The 22,870-nt window shown below is 36.1% G+C and overlaps 1 protein-coding gene across 8 annotated transcripts in view; it reads left to right on the top strand.

Moving 5' to 3' along the window:
* MTA3 (metastasis associated 1 family member 3) overlaps positions 1-22,870 on the top strand; it is a 139,397-nt gene that overhangs the window by 63,038 nt on the left and 53,489 nt on the right. For all 8 annotated transcript variants that reach the window (XM_085577103.1, XM_031504262.3, XM_021546388.3 and 5 more), the window contains 6 exons: positions 2,508-2,607; positions 7,356-7,544; positions 12,684-12,758; positions 17,745-17,803; positions 20,330-20,454; positions 21,311-21,462. In XM_085577103.1, the coding sequence (XP_085433229.1) occupies positions 2,508-2,607; positions 7,356-7,544; positions 12,684-12,758; positions 17,745-17,803; positions 20,330-20,454; positions 21,311-21,462 (700 nt within the window). The remainder of the gene's footprint in view (positions 1-2,507; positions 2,608-7,355; positions 7,545-12,683; positions 12,759-17,744; positions 17,804-20,329; positions 20,455-21,310; positions 21,463-22,870) is intronic.

Genomic DNA, 22,870 nt, shown 5'->3' with positions numbered 1-22,870 from the left:
TGTACTTTTAATTGAAAAACACCAAAGATAGGGTATTTCAGTGTTGTCTAAAATTAATATTGAATTTGGATGTGAATTGCATAGCTAGATTATATAAAACACTGTATATCACTATTTAATTTTGAATCTAGTTACTGTTTAACAGCAAAATGCTCTAGAATTTCTACACTTACTTGGAAATTCACTGTTTTTAACAAGTTTCTATGGAAAGGAGAACTAGAAGTTAGTTTGATTTCAAGGGAGCCCACAGACATGAGCACACCTCACACCTCCAGACTCCCCAGTTTGTGTCCTGTACCATCCCCACCCCCTGTCCTGTCACCATTGACACCCCAAATGGGACCCTGCCTGTATTTTATTATGTATTATTTATTTGTTTTTTTCTTATTGTTATTATCATATTTGTTCCATTATGTTTGATGCCATCTTTATTATTATCTTTTATTCTACCATTTTCATTATTTTATTTTGTCTTTGTGTGTTTCATTTATTATTGATTTGTTTTGCACCCATGTACTCCAAAATTCCACACAGCATTCTTCTGATGGTTGCAAACTTCTCCTATTCAGTGCAGCACTGGAAGCCATGTCCACTGATGCATCAGTTCTTACCTCTCTATTCAAAATTAATATTATTATTAATAATATAATAATAATTATGTTATTATTTATATTTTATCTTAATTTTGACTTTACATTCTGAGCAACAAAATACTCTTGGGCTCTGAAGTCAGCCTCAAAAGTTTGATCTGCCAGAGAATGACTGTGAGAACATTCTTTGTAGTGTTCATAGCATACTCAGACTTTATTTTAGAAATGTGGTGAAAACAAACAAATTTTAATTATGCAAAAGGACGATAAGAAGCTAGCAGGTAGCAGCAGAAGGGAAATGCAGGCATGCCACATTCACTGGTTTGAGCAGTAGGAACAGAAGGATCACAGGAAAGGCTGCTTAGCTACAGCCCTTATCAATGCCAACATGTTGAAAGAGGTTGACAGACTATCAGGAAATGTGTTCATAACAGAGCCTTATTCTTGGGAGTAATTTGTGGACAAATACTGTTTCATGTACTGCCAAGGTTTGGAAAAAAAATAGAATGTGTGTGTGTGTTTTCTCGTCTTATATTTGCCTTCTCCACAAAGAGGGAGAAAAGGTTATGGAAAAACATTTGAATAAGACTTATTTATTCCACAGCCTTTAGAAAAGCTGTTAATACTGAATCACTGCTGTTAAATCTTTACTTGTAAGACTGTGGCCGCAAGTACTGAAACATTTATTCAGTAATACATTTTTTGAGATTCAAGATAAAATTGTGGTAGTGTAGTTTATCAGTTTCTCCAAGATCATTTATAACTTCAGTGAGTTAAAGTTTTAATGCACACTGTTTTACTGTTGAATATCAGATTTAGAGGATACAGTGAAGTGTGTTTATTTGTCAGTGACATTCACCATTGGTATAATTCTGTGCTTGTAAGTTGTGTGGGATATAATTGCTTGAGTCCCTACACCAGAGGATTGCACTGCATTACAGCTGTAACTGGGTCTTTGCATCTACAAGGGGTTATGTCATAACTGCAATAAACAGGTTTTTTTCTGAATGCACCTCAAGAGTCATTATACAAATCCAGGTACTGGAGACACTTCTGATCTGTTTATTGATAATCTTTTGTGTCACTGCATCTTTGCTCATTTCTTATATGATATACTAGGCCCAGTTAAATTCTCTTTTCCTTCACTGTGCGTGATATGTAGATGTACTTCCGAGAAATGTTTTACCATTCTCCAAGAAATATTTACAGTTTAGAACAGTCTAAGTGTAATAGATGCCATTTACAATTCATCAACAAAAGTGGAAAAGAAAGTAAAGCTTTGGAAAAATATGTCCATTTCAATAACAGATTAATCAATAATGCTTTAATTAAGTAGGTTGAGAGATCAATTTATTTCATTATTGCTTGAAACCTGTGTCAGCATCAGGAATTTTGGGGGTACCTTAGCTAATATGCTTTTTTTGGCTCACTAATGGAAGTAGTAGACATATACTAGTGAAGTGAATGAAATGTTTTTAATTTCCTCATGGGGACATGGTGAACCCCCATTTTAATTTGAATTATAATTTTGAAGCACTATTATAGCATTATAATTTTAGAAATAATAGTACTGATTGTAAACGTCAAACTGTGGAGAACCTTTGACTTCATAATTAATTGAAAATTCTATACATTAAGAGGCTGGTACATCAGAATTCTGAGTATTTTTTGTTTCTGAGCTGCTGCTGTTATTTGTACATTGTTACTTTTGGGGGAAGGTCAAAGCTTTTGCTGCAGTGTTTAGAGATTTGTCTTTATCAAGTTGTTCTTTGTTAGCAAAAATCGGAAAACTTAACAGTAACATGACAGTATGTGACTCCCATGTGTAAAAGGACACTTTTGTAAATATGGCTCAGTCTGATATTTGAGATTTCATCTTTCTGTGTATTTACTGTTGCTCCTGTTCCTCTGTTGCAGCGCGGTGGGCACGTTTGCTCGAGCCTTGGACTGCAGTAGTTCTGTCAGGCAACCCAGTTTACACATGAGTGCAGCTGCAGCTTCCCGAGACATCACACTGGTAGGTGGCTTCTTAAACATCCTACACTTCTATATCCATTAATTCAATGCTATCTGATACTCCAAAGTCCCCACTTTCCACCTGTTGTCCTTAGCTACCTGCAAGCAAGGGGTATGTGTGTATGTTAGAAAATCCTGTGTGTTTCCTTTAAGATTCTCAGTGCTGCCCTTGTAATCACACAGTGCAACACTTGGCTTTAGTTGTGGATAACCCACAGCAGAGTGGATAATACACATTGTGTAGGGATTGATTCAGGGCAGTGTCATTTCAAGTAATTGGTAATAAAGATGACTGAATATTGTGTGGACAATACTTTGTACTTACTAGATGTATATGTCATCATATTTTATAAAGGATAAGCAGTCTGACTTTGTAAGCATTTTTTTAAAGAACATTTCAATTAGCATATTCCTACAATGCTTTCTTAGTGTACTGTTCACTGTTAATGTAAGCACCGGCATCTTTTAGAGAAAGTGAAAATATATTGATTGCAGGTTTGTTTCTGTATAATCATACTAGCTGAGAAGGTGTGCTACAGTACATAAAGTATGCCAGAAACATTGTGAGACCAAAAATATTACTGTTTCAGATAATCAAGTTTGACTTAGATTTCCAAAGAAATCAACTGTTGTTTTATTATTTTAGGTATTTTTGTACCTAAACACCATCACAGTTTAGGCTAAAGAAGACCTGCTATTTACAAGATACTGGAGTATTAAAATGAGAGGAAACTCAATAAAACTAAGAGATTAGTTCAAAATAGATAAGGCACTGCTTACAAAGTGAATAGAAAGCCACTTGAATTCAGTTTCACAAAATTTTGTGGGAATGAGCAGTACCAGCAGGTTAAAAAAAGGTTAGAAAAATTATGTAACCATATAGGTCATAAATTGCTACTGAGGAGAATAGGGCAAGGTATACCTTCTAAATGTCCTTATTCTGAAACTTTGTACATGCTGGTCAATGAAATGGGAATTTACTTTAGACTGTGATTAGACTTACTTGAATGTTTTATCTAATATTCCTTGGTGCTACTGTAAGAGACACAGTGCTTAGTTAAAAGGGTGGTCTGATTGAGTGGGACAATTCTTGCATTTCAGATAAAATAAGTTTTTTATTATGGTGAGAAAAATATTTATTTTTTAAGTACACTTTTGCAGTGTAGACTGTTGAACAGGAAACTGATTTAGTCTGGACTACCATAGCATCATAAGGGTAGGGGCAAAATGTAATGTTTTCAGTAATACTCAAAATGAATTTTCTGTTTCACAGTTGCTAATATGACTTTTACCAGCACAATTCTGTTCACATTAAGTACTTTATTTTGTTCATCAAAAGAGTTCTTTAACATTTTTCTTTTTATTAATATTTTGTTGGATTAAGAATTTCTAATCAATTTCACATATTGCATATCCCTTCTTTATTTGCATCCTGTATTCAGTATTCAATAGATTGGATTTATCCTTATGGCAATTTCTCATTTGAAAGTACATGTGCAATGCTGCTAATAAAGGGATACTTTGAGTGCCACGTTAATGCTTCTCCATTGCAAATGATCCATTAAGTTCCATTACACTTAATGAAAGGCATATCTTATAATGAGGCATCAAAGGAGCCACCCTAGCCTTAATTATTGTGTCTGTCTGTTCTCATTTTCCTACTCCCTCAGCTTTTTAAAACCCTACTTTTTAGCTTTTTGGCAACGTACTTCCTTCTAAATAAAGAAAAGACATATTTGTCATTATAATAGTTACTTTTTCAGACATTTCCATGCTAATTGAGAGCATATTTTCAGCAGCAGTTAAAGTTAGTAGAGACATTTGCAGAACTTGTGGTATATTTCTTTTATACTTTGCATGTAGGTGCATAACACTAAGAAAATTATACCATCTATCTTCTTAATGCAAGGAAGATAGCCCTTGCATCTGAGGTGATATTAATAGGATTTCAGTGTGCCACACCTGTGGCTTTCCAGTATTCCTAATTAAGTTTTAATCTTATTTAGTTTTAATCAGAGATAACGGTAAACAAACTGATATTAAAAAAAAAAAAGCCTAGATGATGAACACAGATAAATTCAGGGTTGATGTACACATTTCTTGCAGATGAATAACACTGAGAAGCTGCTTTCAAGCTCCTTTATTTTGAAAACATATGGAAGGTAATGAGATAAGATAGGAAACCCCCTGCTTTTAGAAAACCCTAAAGAAGACATGAAACAATGTGTGTTTACCTTCTTAGATGCTAATATGCTTCCCTTACACTGGTAAAGACTTGTGAGACAACCAACTAAAATTTGCATTTCTGGCCTTCTCAAAGGCAGTACTTTATTTTATAATGAAAACTGATCTCTAAGAAGAGAAAGACACTTGGAAGACCTTCTGTTTCAGATTCCTAAATGCTTTATAGTGCTTATACTGACCATGAAAGCCATGTAAAGCAAAGCAGGCTGATGGCAACACTTGCTCCTTGTGGTGGGTTTGTTCAGAAGAGCTTATGTGACCTTATTGTAAGGACCTAAATCTGATATTGGATGTCTCTTCAAAATGAAAAGTTTGAACAGTCTTTTCCTTTTCATTTTGGATGGTGTCTTAATGATTTTTATTAGACTTCCTTATATGTGGCTCCTAAGGTAAACACATTTAAAGTATGAATTGCTCAGTTTCCAGTTTGAGTTCTTTCTTTGAGGCAGCTCAGCCTGGAATGGGAGCTGTGTTGTGTGGCTGGTTGCAGGATGCCCTTTCTTGCAGCTCCATGCAGCCCTTCCTTAGCTTTTGGTGGAAAGTTTCTTCCTCTGTCTGCTCATATTTGGGCTTGAAATTGCCACTTAGCTGCATGGCTAACACTTTTCCTCTGATGTGCCCCTGTGTCTCTGCTGGACAGCATGTTCTGGGCAAGAGCTCTTTGGTTCTTCCTCTGTCCTTCAGGCTCCTGTTTGTGAGAGGCAATGCCACATCTCTCTACCTGATTCTTCAGGTAAAGCAGATCAAAAGAAGGCATTCCAGGACTTTTACTCTCAGCCTCTACTAATGCCTTCAGGCTTGTCATGCTTTTGCTACCACAATTTACATTGCAGTGTGGAAATTTGATGTAGGTCAGGGCTGACAAACCTGTAGAAGGCAGAGTTGTTATCAAATAACTTGTCAGTGGTCTTCTGTCACAGGACAGCTCAGCGAAGGCAGCACTTAGTTCCGCTGAGTTCAGTATAAATCTTTTCTTTAGCAATATAAAAAAAAAAACATTGTGGAGTCAAGTGTTTATTATAGATGAAAAATGAACATAAAGCAAGAGCAAGATTCTGATGTATTCACTTCTCATTTTTATGAAAGTTGGTATCACTGAATAGATCTGGATTTAGCAGCTGCTTGGAAGACACTCTGTGTGTACTGCTTTTCTATGAGGACTGCAATTTAAACAAATATTTAAACCTCAGTAGCACACCTACTGTAAGAGTTCAGTCTTTAGACCTGGTTTACTCATTGCCTGAATAGTAAACAATAAATCAGTGATTTCGATGTACATTCCCTAATATGAGGCTGATGAATTTTAGGCAATATGTTGCATACTTTCCTATTAGAATACTTTATTTTAACAATGACTTTTCTCCAGGCTGGTGAATATGATGGAACCATAAGTAAAATGATGCATTGCAGGATAATAGTGACATTGCTTCTTGCAGACAAAACAGTTCCAGTATCTTGTGCTTGATAGCACTCAAAGACTTACAGTAAACACTGGAGAAAGACAATAGTCATTGATAGAAGATGGCAAAAAAAAAAAAAAAAATCCATTGTTTGCAGTAGATTTGTATGCAGAAGCTCAGCTGGAATTGCTGTACTGACACTTAATGCAGGAATGCTCCTTCCTTGCAAGGTTTTCTCATAGCTGGGTTTGTGCCTTGTGAGAATTTGCAGGCTACACTTGGAGCTCAGCAACCTGGTGGGACAAATTGTCTGACACAGTCACAGACATTATCACACATATAACTCTGATATCTCCTTCAGCACGGCCACTTGGATTGTGTTGATGGGGTCTTTTGGGATGAGGAGTCAGAAATGCTTCTTGTGTGCTGCTCGTTTTCCTGATGGGCGAATTTGTTTACTTTTTATTTTCTCCATCCTTGGTTAGCAATGGAAGCATTCAGTGCTACCTACAGTGTGAAGATTGTTCTAATTTGTTTGTTTTCTCTTTTTTATAATAGAAAGGGAATCTACCAAAGAAACCTTATTTACTGGTCTGTGATAACAGTGTTTATTTAGCAAGGGACAAAAGTCTTGCTACTATTTCAGTACGATGATAATGAAAACAATAAATGTCTTCCTTCTCCAGCAATGAGTGTATTGAGCTCATAGAGGTCTGAGCAACTGTTTAGTTTTTATTTAGAGTTTCTGTTAGTTGAAAATGGCCCCACAGTCAATATATGCCACTGTCTTTATTGGGTTTCTTGGAACTAATTTCTACCAACAAGAGATTCTTTAGAAATGTTTGCTAGTAATTTTCAGGAACTAATAAACTGTCATTTTTGGTAAACATTTTATCAAGGTATTTCCTTTCCGAGATTAAGTAATAAACTATTTATTTTCCACATATTCCACAGCAGAAAACTATGATATCAAGAGAGATTCTAAACATAGCATTAACAGAGGCTCCTTGCTTGGTTTATAGAGAATAATATATTGAATTTGCATTAACTGAGACAGACTGCTGTCTATTTAAACACATCTTTTTTGTCTCCTTGTCCGTGCCAGTTTCACGCAATGGACACACTGCATAAACACAACTATGATCTGAGCAGTGCCATCGGTGTTCTGGTGCCACTGGGAGGGCCTGTCTTGTGTAGAGATGAAATGGAGGAGTGGTCAGCATCAGAAGCTAGTTTATTTGAAGAGGCTTTGGAAAAGTATGGCAAGGACTTCAATGACATTCGACAAGACTTTGTAAGTATGAAAGTAGTGCCCTTTCCTGTAGCTATGTTTTGCCATTGTTGAACATGGCTGTTTTCTGTAGGTTTGGGAGGTTTAGCTAGGGGAGAAATCTGTGTAGCTGACCAGTGTGATTAACATAGCTATACATTTTATCTGGCTGAAAGTCAATATGCTTTCTTGTTCAATGCTATTGTTTGGAAAGATGGTGACAGAAGATAATCTGTTTAGTGGTTTTATATCAGGTAGGACGTCTCATGCTGAGGATCTTAAAATCATCTGAAAAACATCCAGGAACTTTGCAGAGTATTTTCACAATTTCCAGTGAAATTCATTAGCAGCTACATGGCTGACTCCCCTGGGTGTTTTTGGAAAGCTGGGGTTTTCTACTATGGTTAGCAGAGAGAAATTGGTATTCAGATAGGTTTTAAAATGTACTACAGGGAGTTGTTTTGACATAGTAAATGTTTTGGCAGTTCTGAAAAGTAAAAGAAATGTTTCCCAGTATGATCTAACTACAATCATTTTTGTACTGAAGTATCAGACTATAGGGCAGTAAACTTTTAATTTACTAATTCTAATGCAAAGCAATGAAATTAAATGGATTCTCACACTGATTGCTAGAATTGCTAGTAATTTGCTGCAATTTTTTTCACATTTTGTGGAGAGCCTTTTTCTTTCAAGGTAAAATATTTTCTCTGTTGTGTCATGTTCAAGTTGGGCTTCACGAAAAAGTTAAGATTTGAAGCAAAGGCATTCCATTATTTAAGACTGAAGTCAGTTGAAACATTTCCACATTAATCTCATTCTGCATGACTCTGAGAACTCAGATTTCTAAATTTTCTTTGCAGAAATTTATTAATAGTCTTTGTGAGGGGGGAGGAAAAGGTACTGTATGGTAAATGTAGAAGTCCTTACAAGATAGACTGCAGGACAGTGGGAGGAGGCTTAGCAATGAGCTGTCTTTCCTTCATTTTCAAAGATTTGAAATGGAACAGGTAATTGGATGAAGGTGGGAAGCAAAGGCTATTGTTTTTCTAAGGAACTGACATTTTAATAGGTGTATTATATCTGCATGCTTAATTTTGAGATTCCTAGGAGAGAAAATGTTCATTACATTGATGACATAAAGTTGAAAGTTGCATCATGGCTGAAACAGCTCTTTTAAGTTCAAGAAAATATTATTGAAAACCAATATTTATAGATCTTTTAGAACAGAAATCTTAAGGTAAACTACATTTTTTATTATTTCTTATACAGACAAATGGTCCTCATTTGTAACTGTACAATAGTTCAGGAGCAATGTCTTCCAATTAAATGGTTCCTAATATATAATATATATAATATTTGGCTTTTGAAAATGCTTTAAGCATATAACATCTTTTATTGGCTGTTTACAAGTTGTGTCCTAACACAATTTGTGAGCAAGCATGCAGTAGGCTTTTCTCTGGTATTTGTGTGGTATTTTTGTTTTCTGTAAAATTTCTGTTTTACCTACTACTGTATTGAAGTGATGCAATATAGTAACATGTCACAAGAATTTCTTCTGATTTGTAATATTCAAATGCTAGATATTTGAATTACTTTACTAGAAGTTGTTTACAATATTAAAATTTTGTCTTGATACTCTGATAGAGTTTTGTCCCAATACCCTCCCTCTTTCACTAAATCTTCCTTCCCAAAGTGCAGCTATTTTGCCCTCGTCTCCTCCCAGAGCAGGAGACACACACAGATCTGGTGATAGCATTGCATAGCCTACTGAGGGCACCTTAACCATGAGTCAGAGTGCAGCACAATGGATGTGGGGCACTAATTAATTATAGCTTATTTTAGTTAGAACAGGAATATTATCTATTCTTAGTCACTTTTTTTTTTAATCTTTGGAAAAATGTCATTTTAAAAACATCCTCAGAAGAACATCTATTTTATATCTCAATTTATATGGTACTAAAAACAGTGCACAGTCTTTATTTAATTCTATGTAATTTGAAGTCTTTCAATTATGTTAGTCATTGTGTAGTCTTTGGATATCTTGATTTCTCTAGTGTAAAATTTATGTGTTCTCACTTCCTATGTAGCATTCTAAAAGTGCAGGGATTTGAAAACACACATTTACTTTTTAAGTAATCACCCAAAATAGTCCATTGAGATATAGATCACAGATATGGGAAACGTTTCTGCAAGGTGAGGTAGGTATAAATGCATAGCACGTAAACAGTGATTTTCCACGATGATACTTTCATCTGTTATCATCTCTCTCTTCAGTGGCAAGCCATTGATAAGTTTACTGCTGATAAGTATCTAGGTACTCTTAGATGTGCTGTAAGAGCAAGGGCAAAGAAGATCATGAACTGATAGTTTACCTGTGAACTTTTTTGCATCTCCACATAGGATGTAATGATAAAATCCTACTGAGATTAAACTCCAACCTCAGCATTCATGCAGTGGTGCCACAGGACAGGCAAGAAAGTCAAGCTGCATGGCAGAAAGAGGTTGGTAGCAGAAGGGTGATACAATACCTGCCTGGGTCATTACATCCCAGAGGAGTTGCCTTTTCTGTGTCAGCCCAGATTTGCAAGGCACAGCTGCTATGCAGCCCTTACATGACAGTTGTGTAAAATGCAGATTCATTTACTTTTCCAGCAGTTACTGGGAATTGCAGCTGTTTGATTTTCAATGTGCAGTTCAAGTATTACACTACAAACACTAACTGTTAGTAAACAAGATTGTTATAAATTAAATGGTGTAAAGGTCTCTACCTTTTTTTCATAGATAGGAGATGCTCATTTGTAATCGCTACCAATCTAGCTTTTGAATAATAATTTTCATCAATTGTTGACTCATTGACTCTTGTAGGAGAGGTTCTTCTGTCTTTAAGACTCTGTGTGAATCCTAATCAAACTAAACCTTATAAGATAATTCAATTTACTTGATGTTCTTGAATCATTTCACATCCCAGAGTAGTAGAATGGGAAGAGAATGGATATTTTATGTTCTCCAAATGTAACTATTTTCCTAACAGTAGGACAAAGATGTTATACTTGTTAATTCTTAGTTTTTCATTATCAACAGTTTTCACAAATGTATAACTATTACCCCTCAGATATGGCAGGAAGGACCTTGGTAATCAAGAGTAGGGACTGTTTATAGAAAGCAGGAGCAACTGTTTTCCAGTTTTAGAGAATTGTGAAAACATGGCTTAAAATTACCGTGTTCATTTTAGGCTGCTTTACAGTCCTAAACTTTTCGTGCTGATTTGATTGGTCTATTTTTAGCCTGGAGAAACTAAAGAAACCTAAAATTCCCCTCTGTCTGTTTTTGTAGAGCTGATAGCTTTTGCTAATTTTCTCTTTCAAAAATGTTGTGCAGATGAGCATATTTACTTCTTTCAAGAACAGAAGTTGGTAATGTATTAATCTATGGCTGCTCACAGCTTCACTGGCAGTTCAGAGCTTTAAGTGCATAGATAAATGGAATACAGGTTATCTGTGCTCAGTCTGTCAAACAGCTTTTCCAAGTTTTGAATCAAAGTATAAAAGGATTACAGTTATTTGGTCCAAGCATCTTAATTACCTTCCTTTAATTGTAGATACCTAGTGAGTAAATTAACATACTGGTGTCACAGCCATAGTTAAAGCAGATCAAAGTATTTTCTGGAGAAATGGCAAGCATTTGTGGTGTGAATGTGCTAATAAATATTCAGGAAGGAAAAGGAATATGGATATGCTAAAATGTACTAATTGACAATGGCAAGTGGTTGGGGTGACAGCATTTCACCTGGGTGCCAGGGGGAATGTGGACCTGAAGACAGAATAATTTTATCTATCACCTCACATCAAACACATCTTCTTGTCACTGGCCTTTTTGAGGGAAGATTTATCTCAAGGCATAATTTACCTGAGAAAACAAAAGGATTTTAGGAACCTGAATTTAGTTACTACTTATTGAGACATCAGTATAAACATTTCAAATACTGCTACTTTTGGATCAAATATAAGTGTTCAGGGATTCACACACTTCTGAATTATTCTGACTCTGAACCTGAATCAAGCAATCAAGCAGCTTGAAAAACTAGTGAACTCCTGCATACAGGGAGAGGCAGTTTTAGAAGGTGTTCCTCTGGTGTTTTAGGATGTAAATAAAAGTGCAGGAAATTTTTTTTTTTTGCTTAAAACATGCAGAAATCTGCCTAGTTGGGTCAGTAAGGCTGGAAAGATTAGTTTCCACACCTGTATGTACTGGAACCTCCTAAAGATCATCCTCATTTCTAGAAAGCAGATAATATTTGTATTAATGCATGCCTCTAGAAAATATAACACACAAATAAGTAATGTTTCCAGCTCATGAAGAAAAATTGCATAAATTTTGGGTAAGACATCCTAATTTAAATTATAGAAAAACCTTGAGTTAAATAGATTATTTGGTGATAATTAAAAGTGATTGCCTAATTTTCTCCCCTACACTTAGGTTAACACATTTTTTTTTTACTGATGAACGTGGGCACCCAAAATAATTGTCATTATCAAAGGTACCTTGTTTGTACAGAGATTTTTGTGAAATATTTATCGTCAGTATCACTCGTGTTGCTCAGGGTAACATTTGTCCCTCGCATCCTTTTGTTTCTTGTTAATAGTTGAGAGCATGTGGGAGTTTATGCAAAACTAGTGGTAATGTATGAGCAGCTGAGTTGTTATGGGACATGAAGAATCTGAACGATGTATGGTATCCTTTGTATTTTTTAAGAGTAAAATTATCATGAGACTCGAGCACAGTCTTGCCAAGTTGATTTCTTTTAGTCCTAATGTTTTCTCCAATGGACACACTTTTTAAAAGAGATATTACCTTCTGTGTTTCCTAATGGAAATCTGCATTATGTTTCGATCATTTTGTTTAACTATATGGCATAAACAGAATAAATTACATGTAGATTTGGATGTGTGATACCACAATTCAGCATACTTATTAACTGTAAGGAAAGGTTGTGTATTACTAATTGCAATATGTGCTTGTTTGCATATGGATTCTAATGCAGTTATTTAACACATTCAGGTTTTAGTATTTGTCTCAACTGTACTTGATTTTAACATGTGTTTTATAAGAAGTTGACATTGCAATTTCTTGGAACCACTTTAATTTGTAAAAAATGTTTTTCAGCTCCCTTGGAAGTCTCTGACTAGCATCACTGAATATTACTACATGTGGAAAACCACTGACAGATATGTGCAGCAGGTAATTCAATGACTATTTCAGAATGAACCAGTTTGAGACATTCTTTAAGAAAGTGCTGTTGTTAAACCATAAAAATCTGTTTGTGTTCTTGAAATGATATACTATGGAAAGCCTAAGGTAATATTTTCAGGTATAGACCAGTGCTGTTACATGCTGCATTGGTGAATCCTCTGGTGCCTGCTGTACATCCCATGACTGTGAAGAGCTTTTAAAGCTATTTGTATTCTATGCTGGTTTGAAGCAATGGGATTCCTGGTTCCTCCCTCAGTAGGGGATCAGATGGAAATGGCCTGCAGAGCAAATGCTTTAGGCTGTGAAGCTCTGCCATGGGACCGAAGGAAGCACAAAAATACATTGTGTTACAGTGGCTGCTGGTGTGATGAACCTTTTATTGGTACTTCTGGACAAAGCATTACTTTGGCATTACCAGCATTTCAAAATTGAGACCATTCTGCACACAGTGTGTTTGTTCATCCTTTTGATTGAGTCTTCAACTGTTTGGGTTGAACAAAAACATGTTAAGATTACATTGGGTACCAATACTGGGATATTTTTAGCAGGCTTAGGCAAAATGTCAGTATTGATACTTTTTATATATTGTACTCTTTATATATTTACTCCTTGGTTTGGACCATAAAATACTTTAAAAGGCTCCATTTTAATTTCCGATTTAATGTTTAAGCTAGTAGCTCCTTTATTTGCTGTATAATTGATAGTGATGTTATGGACAGTGTATTGAAAATAATTTTTATGCTGTAATAACTACAGCTGTACTCTTAGATGGATCTTTGGACTTGTTTCAAATTAAATGTATCAGGGATGGTTACTTCAGGTTGTTCTCATTTATTTGAAATTATTTCTACATCATCTTGTTAGGGCATGGAAATTAAGGGAAAGGTCTTTAACTGCATGGTAGAGTCATGGAGTATCACTAGGACATTTAGTTCTATGGATAATACAAATGGTATATAATATGCTCCATTTAAAGACATATTTTTCTAGGTTTACCACCATTCATTTCACTTTTAACCCCTTTCCCACTGTTGATTTTTATCCTAGAAGGGCTCTGTCAACAGATTTGCTGTGCATCTTGTCAGCTCTTAATGGCTGGGCAGAATATTATCTTTAAGAATCAGATAAAATGTGACTTTTTCCTGAAATAATTGCTCAGGAGTAGTTGGTGAAAGACTAAGATTCCTTTTGTAAATTTCTCTAGAGCTCTGTTATGATTCTATTGCTACAAAAATTAAGGTGTGTGTGTGTTAACATTGAATATCCTTTTGTAGGATTAGGGTTGTTACAGGAAAATTACATAGGCTTTATGGTTATCTGCAGCTTGAATGCTCTGGTAAATAAATGCCTGTGTTTTACTTGTAACTAAATAAACTTCCAACGTCCTGCTCAGAACATGGCAATACACTCAGGATGGAATTCTTTAGACATGTTCTTTCAGGGTCACATATGTGATCACCAGTAATAAAACCATGTAGGCCAAATGCCTAACTTTAACCTGGTTAGCATTTCTATAATTCTTCCTAAGAAGGGACCAGGACTTCATCATGCTCTTGTTTAGATTTTTTGGAATGGTAAAAATTGATACAGTTCAGTCAAATCAATATCTGTATGGGTTTTTTTCCCAAAAAGAACAAACAATGATAATTGAATGTAGTTCAGGGAGAAAATGTATTCAGTAATAAAGTGGAAATTTCAGTCATTCTCTAAATCTCATGTTGAGGGGCAGGGGGGGACTGGTGGGAATGGAAAAATGAAAAAGGTCAGTGCACATACTTGAATCTTAAAATGCAATCTCTGAGTTCTAGATTGGTTTTAACATGAAAAATTAATCTTAATTACCTTTATTTCTTTCTGTGAATTGGATGTGTTGTGTCAGGCATAAGAAAGGTTTCTTTATCATAATTGTTACCTAATGTTATTCTTGCTAAGTTTTAAATGTGGGAATTTAATGGCAGTGGAGGTGCTGCTACCACCTTGCTTTGACAACATCTTCCCTTCAAGTCAAAGTGAAAGGAAGATATCTTAAAGTTCTCTGAACTTGTCTACCAAAACTAATTCAGCCTTGGGTAAACATTCCTGGTGAGAGGGCACTTCTTGTGACCACTGTGTTATATATGGTGTTTGAGGAAGGCCAGGTTTGATTAACTGATTGATTCTACTGAATGAAAATTTATTTGTGGTGTTCTCCTTGAATGTCTGATTCAATGGGAAAAGATTTTATTGAGACTGTGTAAGAGGAAAAGAGTGAACACATTAAATGGTAGCTAAATTGCTCTACTGCAGCAATACATTACATTTGGCTCTCATTTATTTATTTCCACTGTTGAAAACAGTACAAATTTAGGGCAGTGGTTATTTCTTGGGATATTTGTGAGTTGATAGTCTTAACAAAATTTCTTAAAACCCATAAACATTCATTTTAAATGCTAATTCATTGAAAGCAGTAGACCCCAGGTGAAAATCTGGATTAATATAGTCTGACCTCCCCTGCAATGCAGTCTGTAAGACCTGTTCGAAATACTGTTTAAGATGTACATTTTTTTTTTCCAGGTAAAGCATCAACTCTCTTTGTTACATTGCTCCAGTAATTTATTACATTGCCCCAGGGATTTGTTACAAACTGCTTTGTTTATTATCTGAATATTTTCAGTTTCAACCTTCAGCTTTTGCCAGTTCTGTCTCTAGATTTCAACAGACAGGGCCTTAATCTCAGAAACCTCTGCAACTATTGGTAGTTTTCTTTCTGCATCCTTTCCTCTCTCTTGGTACTTAGAAGTTGGTATGTCAGTGAGAATTCAAGCTGTGACATGTTCTGTTGCTTTTAAAGACCAATATTAGCCATAGTTTTAATGTATAAAAATATAGCTTATACAGAAATGCCATTGAATGATTTTTTTTTAGAAGGCAGTATATAGTTCCCTTTAGTAAATAAAAGAGAAAAGCAATTGTTAAATTGCATTTCTTACAACCCCCATGCCAGTACTAAAAGTATGATAAAATTTAATCTGTGTGTATATAGTCACTTCTTGTTGACACTGCCATCAGGGCTTAATACAGCTTCCTACACATGCCTTTACATTCTGACAGTGCTTCAGGGCTACTTTCATCCTTTTTGGTCCTTTATTGTATTTTCTCTTTCGCTTGTGTTAGGTGTAAGATTTATTCTTTTTTGTAGAATGGACCAGTTTGTTAGGAAGCTCTGAGGAATGTGTGGCAACCCGTTGCCTGGCAGTAGCACATGCTTCTTTCAGGCTGCAAACAAGTCCTGTATTGTTGGAAATAATATGAGAACAAACAAGAGACAGTTGTGGAAAACCTGTGTCCTGCTGTTAAGCAGAGGGAGTTCACCATTGGGAGCTTCTCTGCTGGGGCTATGAAATGTTCTCAGATTTAAAACTATCAATTTATGAGACTTGGATCATGGTGCTGCTGCTGTTCTTTCTCCTTGCTCTTGTAAAAAGTGACCCAAGCAGGCAGAGCAGGCCATGTTTGCATTTTCCTATGGGCCTGCTGAGGGAAGAGCAGTGTTGTCAAGCCTGGCACTGGGGAAAGATTGCAACTGTACCAGCAGTGTCAATGGGGCTCACTTCTGTAGCTCCAACAGCTGGGCATCTGTGAGCAGCAGAGAGCTGTAAGGGGAAAAAAAACCTGTTTTGGAGATAAATGGAAAAGAGCTCTCATTGCACAGGAATTAATTAATGGTGGCATGGACTGATTAGAAGTCTATTTGTTGCACATTACTCCTTAAAGTTGCAATTTTATAAATGGACAATACAGAGGCAGCTTAATGAAATGGAGAAGAACGGCAGCTTACACCAGGAGGTTTAGTCAGACTGCTGGGCCAGTAAAGCTGAATAACCCTGTAACTCACCTCATGGCTCAGGCAAGGGACTCTCAGAGCAGTGTCATCTAATGATAGTTTTCTCAAGGTGGGAAATATTTTCCTGGATTATAAACTGGGCAAAAGTTGGATATCAAAAAATAGGAGTACAGCAGAGAGGAGAAGTGGCTATTGCAGGTGAAATGAAGGACTGAATTTTAATCACTTGATGAAGACAGGTAGTACTGATTTATTATTTCTGGCTATAAATGTGTCCCCTCCTCTTTTTTATCCTCTGTAATGAAATAGACCATAATTCAGATCCTTTTCTTTCTTGCTTTTTCTTTTTTTCTCTCAAGTGAACAGAAGTAATGTCTTGAGTACAGAAAGTACAGGGAAAGAATGCTTTTTCTTCATCTTTTACATACAAATGTTTTGGAAAACCTGTAGACACCTGAACTTGGTATTTCTTGTTCCACTGCTGAAAAAACTGTTGTCTCAGTTACTTGTATAATATATAGCAATAACTAAAACTTGTCAACATTATAGAAATGCAAAATGGTGTGAATTTGTAGCAAGTATGAAGAAAGTAATGATTTAATAAATTCACAGACTATCTTGACAGTAATATAGCTGTCCTGTGATGTTTCTGAGCCACAGTTTTGATGGCATTTAATGCTAGTAAGTGTTTAGTTATTTCTAAGACTCAGTGGACTTTATTGTTACTAGTACTGGGTTATAAAAGCTCAGGCTCAGTTGGACAGAGCAGGCAAGAAGTTTTGTTATATGACTGATGAGGAACACAATTACATTCATTTAGTTTCTACTTAATTCTCCACTGAGGGGTAGCCACAGTGTCATGCAGGTTTATATGGATGTGATTTATGTAAACTGTCATTGTCCTTCTTACAGTTTTGTTGTCCTATGTGAGGCCTGTGTGCTTCACTGGGAAGGACAGCATATTAGGATTTCAAACTAATACTAAAATTCTAGATCTTGTTTTTCATGATTTTTATTGTGTAGATATCTATGCTTGTTTTGGAAGCTCTTCTGAAATCACAAAATACAAATAATTTAAGAATGTATTGTGTACAGTTTTATGAAATATCATACTTTAATAAAGTATTTTAATGTTTTAATTTTTCAACTAGAAACGTCTGAAAGCAGCTGAAGCAGAAAGTAAATTGAAGCAAGTATACATCCCCACCTAGTGAGTATAACAACAAACTCATTTTTTGAGTAATATACAGGTAAAATTGAAACAGTAACATGCAGTTGCATGCATGGTATTTTCCTAGTCATCTCTCTAATGGTTGCTTTCACAGGATTTATTATATGCAGAGATATAATTAGAATACGCCAGAAACTCTTGTCTTAAGTGAAACCTTCTTACTTTACTGATCTTTGTTTTTGACCTGCAGCCTTTTTGTGTAGAATAAGAAGTTTTACAAAGGCTCATCAAGTACTGCCTGTGGATTGTTCATATGCAAGAAGAGCCTATTAATTTAAAAAGCAGTTTTTTCAAAATAAAGCCTTCCAAATCTCTGTAGCACAACACTTCATATTTGCATAAGTGCAATATTTCAAAGTAGAAGCAGTTGATAATGTAGTTACATTAAAAAAAAAAAAATAAATCAGATACTTTCCCATTACAGTTTTATCTGGCTGATTAAAATTCATCTAAAAACAAGAGATGTTCAGGTTCTAAATTAAAGGTAGCGCACAGCCCCAGATCTTCTGTCTTTGACCATGTTGTGTTAATGCAGTCTTGTTTTCTTCTTGAGGGGTTTTTGATCTGTATTTCTTTTATATTTAAACTGGATGCTGTATCTGCTTCTGTTAACGTGGTTTGCAGAAAAAAAGATAAAATTCCTCCTTCATATTCATAATTTCCTCAATATTATGACAAGAGAAAGGTTTCCAAATCACTTTTTTCTAAGCTTTCTGGGGTATATTCTGTTTACTTATATATGAACTTCCCACTGTTGTGAGTGTTTGTATAACAGAAGAATGTAATAACAAAGGAAGTACTTTACAAATATTTTTGAGGTTTTGTATAAATTACATACAATAGAGTTTCATTTCTCTCTTAAACAGATGTAACAATGAAAGCAGCAGACTGTTAAATTAATTATTTTAGTCTTATCTCAGAACAAATTTTGTGAGTTTTGATGCTCACATCTCTAATAAGTCACGCTGTTTAAAAAAAAAGCTAAAAACTCTAGTATGAGTGTTCCCTAACCTTTTCAGATGAGTGGTTAAGCTTTAGGAAAACCATAAGGTGCTCAGTCTTTACATTATGCTTTTTCAATTTAATTTCCTCATTCCATGTGGACAGTTATGGATTTTCAGTATGTTCACAGTAGGGACCAGCTGTGTTGGGTGGCAAAATGTGTTTCCAAATGTGGAGTTTTTGCACTTTTATCTTACTGCCTGTCTTTTGCCTCCATTTCAAGACAAAATCCCTAGTCAACAGTAGGAGGATAGTAGGATTTATCAAGGATTTGATATCTGTGGTGGGCATGGGATTGCTAAATGCTCTGCTTCAAGACTCATTTATTACATTTGAAATCTGAGTAGAATTGATTCTCAAAGCTGAGCACCTTTTTGAACTTGATCATTAGGTGTTTCCTGTAATTGCAAGGTTCTGTCCTTAATTCTAGAGAGTCCCTTTCAATTCATGGCATTTCTGAAAGGTAACTAAGCAACAGATCATAATGTAGAAGACTTAATCATCTTTCAAGCTCTTCTCCTGTACCCTGAGCCCAGGATAAAGAGTATGTGGAAATTGTAAAATTGTCTCTTGCTGATGCAGTGAAAAAGGAGAAGGCAGGAGACAGACTTGTTGGCATTTGAAAGAGAGACTTGATACAGAAAAGGTTTCTTCAATTTTCATTTCAACTTTTCTTGAATATATTTTATGCTACCTAAAATAACAAATAATTATCTTAGGAATCAATGTATCCAGCCTTGAATTGTATTGAGAATAATTAAGACTCATAAAGTTGAAACTCTGGAAATATTGCACTTAATCTAGTGAGGAATTATATTAATGCTCTCTGAATTAATTGACCTGTAAAGTCCTACTTCACTGAAGTATTAGAAGTTACAATAATTACGAGAATCATATAGTATAATAATAATATTTAAAAGCCAAACATAAATATCAAAAAAACAGTTACCCTTCTTAGAAAGGAAGTAATTTAGAAGAGAACTGTGACAGAACAGCCTGATATATGGGTGAGTTTTGCCATAGATATAAGACATTTGTACTATGTGGGCACTTCTTTTTCAGACAGGAGGCTGTTTGACCCTTTCCTGGGATCAACAACCTGGTAGTATTACAGGCAGTTGCTCCTCTTGTTATACTTCACCCAAAGTCCATCCTCGACTTGTATACCTTATCTGTTGACTAGAACCACCTTCTAAAATTCCACGCTGTGTCAGACTGTTGTTAATGCTTTGACCTGAGAGTTGGTCTTTTATTAGCTTGCCATATGAGCACACTAAAAGCTACAAATTGGAGCATCAGAGCAGCTCTCAATATAGCAAGTGTCTGACAATGCTGAAAATAATAGAGGAGTAGAAAAGTTACTTTTGCTGTTTAGAGAAAATTTTATAGATGTTGTCAACACACATCAGAATTCCAGAATTAGATTGTTTGTCTTCATGTTGACTAACCAGTTAATAAAACCACCTTTTTTTTTTTTTCAACTTTAAAAAAAATTATTTAAAGCAATAAACCAAATCCCAATCAAATATCCAGCAACAATGGGAAACCTGCTGCAGTCAACGGAGCAATGGGAGCCTCTTACCAGGCACAAGCCACAGTAATAGGTCGGGCTTGTGAAAGCTGCTATAGTAAGTAAATATATATTTTTAATGACTCAAGAGTTTGGGTGAACCTTAATATGTGCTGTTAGAAAAAAGGTATGTACTTTTGTTAGCATGTGACAGAGGATAATTTGCAATTGCTCTTACGGCAGAAATATCTTCAAGGTAAAGCTGCCTTCAGTATATTAATTAAAATATTCAAATATCTTCATGATTTATTTTTTAACAATTCATAGAGTACAGAAAGTTTAAGTAGTATAGTATAATGTCATTGATCTATTATTTTGTTACCTTCATAAAGCTGATTCAAATTTATTTTTGGTTTTTCTTTAAGGCTGCAGGGGTTTTGAACTTTTTTTTTTTTCTTTGCATGGCTTTGGAGTGTTTTTTATCCCTCCGCTGTTGTTGGGGAACATGGAGAGAACTATAGTTTTTTTCTAGTATTTTTGTGTGTTTCTGATAATTTTTGTTGGACTTCTTGAAATAGCAGTCCTTAACAGAGGTTATATGAGAGCAGATATAAAATCCAACTTAATTAGCCTGTCTTCCAGGGTGAGATTAGAAGCATTGGGTTTGTTGGTTTTTTTCTGGTAGTCCTCTGGGAGAAAATCTCAGCAATACAAAGTCCCTGGTTTGAAATTCATTATAAAAGCATTTCCAAAATTTCTATTTGGAGTTCACCTCTCTGGTGCTTTTGTAAAAATAAAAAGCAACAAACAATTCAATTTCATACTTTGTGTCAGATATATTAAATACTTATCCATACAATGCTCTGCTATTGCCATGTGTTATTTCCATTATATAGTCATCTATTACAGCATTTGGATTGATTGTAGTGAATATAGCATGCACCAGTTCACCTGTGCTGCTTTCTCCTCCTTAGCTCCGCAGTCTCACCAATGGTATTCTTGGGGCCCTCCTAATATGCAATGTAGGTTGTGTGCATCTTGCTGGATTTATTGGAAGAAATATGGTGGCTTGAAAATGCCCACACAGACAGATGAAGATAAGCTGTCTTCCAGCCAACCTACAGAGGTAGGATTGTGTAGACAAACTTTTCTAAAACAAAATATGGTGCTTTCAAAAGACTGCTGTGATTTGATTATTTAATGGATATTTTTTATGTATATATTCAACTTTGGTATTACAAAAATCAGTTTAGTAATCCTTCTTCTATGTTAAGTAGAACTGTACAGTGCTCAGGCCTTGCATTTCTTTATTTGACTACTTCTTGTATAAACAAGCATGTGCTTCCTGCAATTTTTGTGTACACAGGTAATTTTGTCTGTCAAATGGTGGGTTATCTCTGAAATGTTAAATCTACTATAAATTATCTCATATAGGATGGAATTATATATCCATTCTCAACAGAGTTCTCTGCTCTGTGGCTTATGGCTTCCTGCATAGGACTGCTTTTTTGTACGGTGCTTAGCCATGTTACTCACATATTCCTGTGAGTTTGTGCAGCTGGGGATGTTTGGGTGCTGTGGCTCAGATGTTTGGGTGCTGTGGCTCAGATGTGTGTGATGCTCTCTGGGATGTTTGGGTGCTGTGGCTCAGATGTGTGTGATGCTCTCTGGGATGTCTGGGTGCTGTGGCTCAGATGTGTGTGATGCTCTCTGGGATGTTTGGGTGCTGTGGCTCAGATGTTTGGGTGCTGTGTCTCAGATGTGTGTGTTACTCTCTGGGATGTTTGGGTGCTGTGGCTCAGGTGTGTGTGATGCTCTCTGGGATGTTTGGGTGCTGTGGCTCAGATGTTTGGGTGCTGTGTCTCAGATGTGTGTGTTACTCTCTGGGATGTTTGGGTGCTGTGGCTCAGATGTGTGTGATGCTCTCTGGGATGTCTGGGTGCTGTGGCACAGATGTGTGTGATGTTCTCTGGGATGTTTGGGTGCTGTGGCTCAGATGTTTGGGTGCTGTGGCTCAGATGTGTGTGTTACTCTCTCTGGGATGTTTGGGTGCTGTGGCTCAGGTGTTTGGGTGCTGTGGCTCAGATGTGTGTGTTACTCTCTCTGGGATGTTTGGGTGCTGTGGCACAGATGTGTGTGATGCTCTCTGGGATGTTTGGGTGCTGTGGCTCAGATGTGTGTGATGCTCTCTGGGATGTTTGGGTGCTGTGGCACAGATGTGTGTGATGCTCTCTGGGATGTTTGGGTGCTGTGGCTCAAGTATTTGGGTGCTTTAGCTCAGATGTGTGTAATGTTCTCTGGGATGTTTGGGTGCTGTGGCTCAGATGTTTGTTGCGCTCTCTGGGATATTTGGGTTCTATTGCTCAGATGTTTGGGTGCTGTGGCTCAGGTGTTTGGGTGCTGTGTCTCAGATGTGTGTTACTCTCTCTGGGATGTTTGGGTGCTGTGGCTCAGGTGTTTGGGTGCTGTGGCTCAGATTTGTGTGATGCTCTCTGGGATGTCTGGGTGCTGTGGCTCAGATGTGTGTGATGCTC

This window comes from Lonchura striata, chromosome 3 (assembly GCF_050655825.1).
Source record: "Lonchura striata isolate lonStrDom1 chromosome 3, ASM5065582v1, whole genome shotgun sequence".
Classification (NCBI taxonomy): domain Eukaryota; kingdom Metazoa; phylum Chordata; class Aves; order Passeriformes; family Estrildidae; genus Lonchura; species Lonchura striata.
This window is presented reverse-complemented; position numbering and strand designations above follow the sequence as displayed.